At 45.0% G+C, this 3,967-nt stretch overlaps 1 protein-coding gene across 2 annotated transcripts; it reads right to left on the bottom strand.

Moving 5' to 3' along the window:
- Positions 1 to 367: 367 nt before the first annotated feature.
- On the bottom strand, positions 368 to 3,753 carry LOC100601030 (thymosin beta-15A). 2 transcript variants are annotated; one of them, XM_004092481.2, is made up of 4 exons: positions 3,627 to 3,753; positions 2,057 to 2,123; positions 1,730 to 1,846; positions 368 to 816 (listed from the first exon to the last, which is right to left on the bottom strand). In XM_004092481.2, the coding sequence occupies exons 3-4, from the start codon at positions 1,827 to 1,829 to the stop codon at positions 779 to 781; spliced, it is 138 nt and encodes a 45-aa protein (XP_004092529.1). In that variant the 5' UTR covers positions 1,830 to 1,846; positions 2,057 to 2,123; positions 3,627 to 3,753; the 3' UTR covers positions 368 to 778. The 2 variants fall into 2 exon arrangements, with proteins under 2 accessions (XP_004092529.1, XP_003262183.1); XM_003262135.2 differs by lacking the exon at positions 2,057 to 2,123 and having other exon boundaries at positions 3,627 to 3,716.
- Between the last annotated feature and the right edge of the window lie 214 nt (positions 3,754 to 3,967).

The following is a 3,967-nucleotide window of genomic DNA, read 5'->3' as shown; positions in this document are numbered from 1 at the left end:
GTCTTGTATGTTAACTCCCAATAAACTGAAAAAGACTTTCAGAAGGCAAGAGAGCCCAGCTTGAATTCCAACCCTTATTCAAATTGAGCAGATTACTTCAGACCCTGTGTTTTCATTTCCTCATTCTGAGATAAGGAGGTTAGTCCACATGACCTTCTCTCCCAAGGTTCTCTAACTCTGTGATTCCAACTCTAAAGAAAAAGCACCTACCATCCCCAAGTCAGGACCCACTGGACCTGGACAGAATTTAGTATTTCCCCCCAGGACTAATCTGCTAAAAGTTTTCCTTCAACCATTTTGTTTGGCTGAAAAGGTACCTTTGTGTACTTTTCATTCCTTAGAATACCATCAGAATGAACCACAAGAGTCAGACAATAACAATTATATTTATTATTTTATTGCTACATTGGAAGTGAAAATAAACTGTTAAGAAGCTGCCAAAGGATGCAACTTCATGAAGATTATGAAACAATTGAGGCACCCATTGTAGAAAGTTAAAATTGGCTTATCCTGTATGAGGTGCAAGGACTACATATGCAAAGGTCATCCATGGCAAGGTTACTGACAGCATCTGCCATTTGGAATTTACATACCAATGGAAAGTTTAAAAAGGAACTTAAGGAAACATTCACTACCCCTGACCTTTTAACCAGGGAATATAGGTGAGAAGAAATCAGAAGATGCCTGAAATCTCTACAAACACATAGGTTTACAAAAAAAAGCCTAAAACCAAGACTGTCAGGCAATGCTGAAATCTGTTCTTTGGAGGATCCCCGTTTTATGATGTTTGAACACACTCTTTCTCCTGCTGGATAGCTGGGGGAAAAGAAGGAAAAAATTACAAAAGTATTTTCCTAAGACTAAGTTCAGCTTCTTCCAAAAGAGCTCTTTGTAAGTCATTGAAGGCTGCCATACATGCTTTAAATTTAGAATGCCAAGGCATTAAACACAAAACTCAAGAGTGGGATGTGTGCGTGCATGTGTGCACACATTAAGTACCTGAACTACCAATTAGAAACTACATCAACTGTAGGGTTTGTTTTTCCAAATGCTGTTGTCATTTTTTCAGATTATTCAAGACTGAGGAGTAAGTGAAGTACTTTCTTCAGATTTATCTATCACAATACAGTTAGAAAATTATACATTTTCAGATAATTTTAACTAATATTGCAACTCTCAAATAAAACTGACATAACAAAAGGTGCCCCTTGGCTTTTGTGAATATACTTAGAGTTTCTCCAGCAGGCTATAACTCCAGAGGGTAGAACCAATCCCTTGAATCTGAGAGCTTTAAGCATACTGAGATCTAAATTTGTTCTCACTTTATCTTGTCATCAGATATAGAAGGCCAAAACTGCAGAGTCTACAGGGTTCCTTAGGGATAATATCATGGACTCAAATTTTTAAATGTAGAAAAATGCCAAATACCCAAAAGTAGACAAAAACTAAGTGTTTTTTAGTGCTACATCCAATATTCCAAGATTGGTTTTAATGTGATTTTTTAATAATTTTCCAACAAGAAACTAGTTTTTTATTCCCCCATCACTACTGGGCCCATCATGTGAGAACCAGAAGAAAACTATTTGATAGTTTTAACTGTTGCATTAAATACCATGGTACTCTAATTATTGCTTACTTTGTGTAAAAAATTTACTAGACGATAGGTTTATTTACTGAACCTATTAACTTTCTCTATTGTTTGTTTCCAATAGAACCCCACATGACTTACTTTCCTTTGAGGGAAGAGTATTTTTTTCTTCAGTATTAGTTTTCTTCAGTTTTGACCTGTCAAACTTCTCCACTTCCGACAAGTCTGGTTTATCACTCATCTTGACTAGAAGAAAGCCTGAAAAGAAAAAACTTTTTTTTTTTTTGAGACAGGATCTTGCTCTGTCGCCCAGGCTGGAGTGCAGTGGCGCGATCCCGGCTCACTGCAACCTCCACCTCCTGGGTTCAAGCAATTCCTCTGCCTCAGCATCTCGAGAAGCTGGGATTACAGGCACACGCCACTATGCCCGGCTAATTTTTGTATTTTCAGTAGAGATGGGGGTCTTACCATGTTGGCCAGGCTGGTCTGGAACTCCTGGCCTCAAGTGATCTGCCCGCCTCGGCCTCCCAAAGTGCTGGGATTACAGGCGTAAGCCACCGCGCCAGGACAGAAAAAAACATTTTTAAGAAAACTTACCTGGCAGAACTATCTTCGGACTAAGGGGTCACAAGCAAAAATTTTCACATTTCCTATCAATGTATATTCTACCTGCTCATTTTCAACAGAAAAACAGCAACAGATATTAGAAAAGTTATATTTTTGTTAGAATAATTTCAACTCCACATCATTTGCCGTTTCTGATAGGCAGTAAATGCCACTGGATCATAACGCACCAGAAACCAAGATGCTCTAGAAACACAGAGCCAATATGTCTGACTCTTAAAATCACAGCAAGGATAAAATGGAGGTGATAGAAGCACAAGACCAGACAGGGATAGAAGAAAAAATAAAGACTGGCTTTAACCAGGTAATTATTTTGTAACAGAAAAGCACCATTTGAGCATCTTCACTTTCTATTTACTTTTGGTTTTGCCATTTTTCTTGGGAGATGGGGAGCAGCACACAAAACAGTGAGATATGTTGTACTAATTTCTACCTATTTTAAATCCCCAAAGACGACAGTACATTAAGCCACTACAATACACGTCTCATAATAGCTCCTTGTGGTACTGGTTTGTAAACGTTGTAAGAAGGGACAGCTAACTAGGATCAGACCCAGGACTTCAGCAGAACGGAATAAACCAAATAGAAGTGGGTGTTCTTTCACCATCTTTTCTCTGCAGAGAGGGAGGAGATGAGGCTCAGAGGTGCGTAGCTGTGGACCTGATGAAATGCCTGGTGCCCTGTGAAAGTCCCGAGTTTGTTCAGAAGAGACAATAGGATATCCCAGGTAGAGCTTTCATGAGCAAGCCCGGCCCCACCCTGGTGAAGTAAGACACTTCGTCTAGTCCCTGGCGTAGAATGGAGAGGCCCCCAAGCAGTCAGAAGTGTCGAAAATGCCTCCATTCCGTAGAGGTTACCCTAAGACCCTCCTCTGTCAAGCGATCAGACGCCAAGCTCGGAGCTGGGAAACTGGAACTAACAAATAAATAATAGCAGGGCGGGCGCATAGGCCAGTCTGTCAGGAGCAGTTTGCATACCTTTTCAAATAACTATTAGCGCTGTTGGACGCCCAGTCTAATGGCCACCGGACGGAAAGGAACCAGGGCCCAACCCCACAAGGCCCATTCCGGGCGGCCCCCAAACTCTTCATCCTCGAAGCCTCCGACCTGCAGTTACTGCGGACTGGCCGCTTTAAGGGTCCCCTACCCTCCCCAACCACCGCTTCCCCCGCCGACTCCCCGGGGCCTTGTCTCCAGGGACCGGCCCCCGGGAGGGCTCGGCATCGCGCGCAGAAGGCGGCGCCCCAGAAAGACAAAGGCTCGGACTCGCCGGGGCTAGCGGCGGCGCAGACACCAAGCGCCAGCCCCAACCCCGGCTCCTCTGGCTCCCGAAGGCGCGGCATCCCCCGCCTCGCGACCCCCACGCCTTCCCGTCCCCATGGTCCTCTGGCTCCTGCGAGGCCGCAGGTCCTCACCTGAAAGCTTGAAGACTCGTGAAAGGCGGTACGCGGCGCTGAGACCCAGGCTGGCTCCGCACCAGGTTAGCGTTCCCGCCCAGAGCCCTGCAGCGCGAAGCCTTGTAGCAGGCACCGCCCCAGCCCTCTCTGATTGGCCGAGGGTTTCCGGACTCGCCTCCTTCGCCTCCTCCGCTTGAGCCTCCAGAGCCTGCGCCCACCATCTCTTCTAAGATGAGGGGCTTGGTGACTTCAGAGCAGACCTCGCCTCCCCAGGCCCCACCTCCCAGGCCTCTCCCACTGCTTTAGTCCTGAGGGTCCACATTCCCTTCATCCAAAGTACACTCACTCTTTCACAATAA

This window comes from Nomascus leucogenys, chromosome X (genome assembly GCF_006542625.1).
Source record: "Nomascus leucogenys isolate Asia chromosome X, Asia_NLE_v1, whole genome shotgun sequence".
NCBI lineage: Eukaryota > Metazoa > Chordata > Mammalia > Primates > Hylobatidae > Nomascus > Nomascus leucogenys.
Note: the sequence above shows the minus strand (reverse complement) of the source record. Positions and strands in the feature narration are given on the sequence as shown.

Coding starts and splice junctions, on each gene's coding strand:
- LOC100601030 (XM_004092481.2), bottom strand. CDS start 1,829: ATGAGTGATAAACCAGACTTGTCGGAAGTGGAGAAGTTTGACAGGTCA. Junction 817..1,729: donor TACTCTTCCCTCAAAGGAAA/GTAAGTCATGTG, acceptor CTTTTCCCCCAG/CTATCCAGCAGGAGAAAGAG.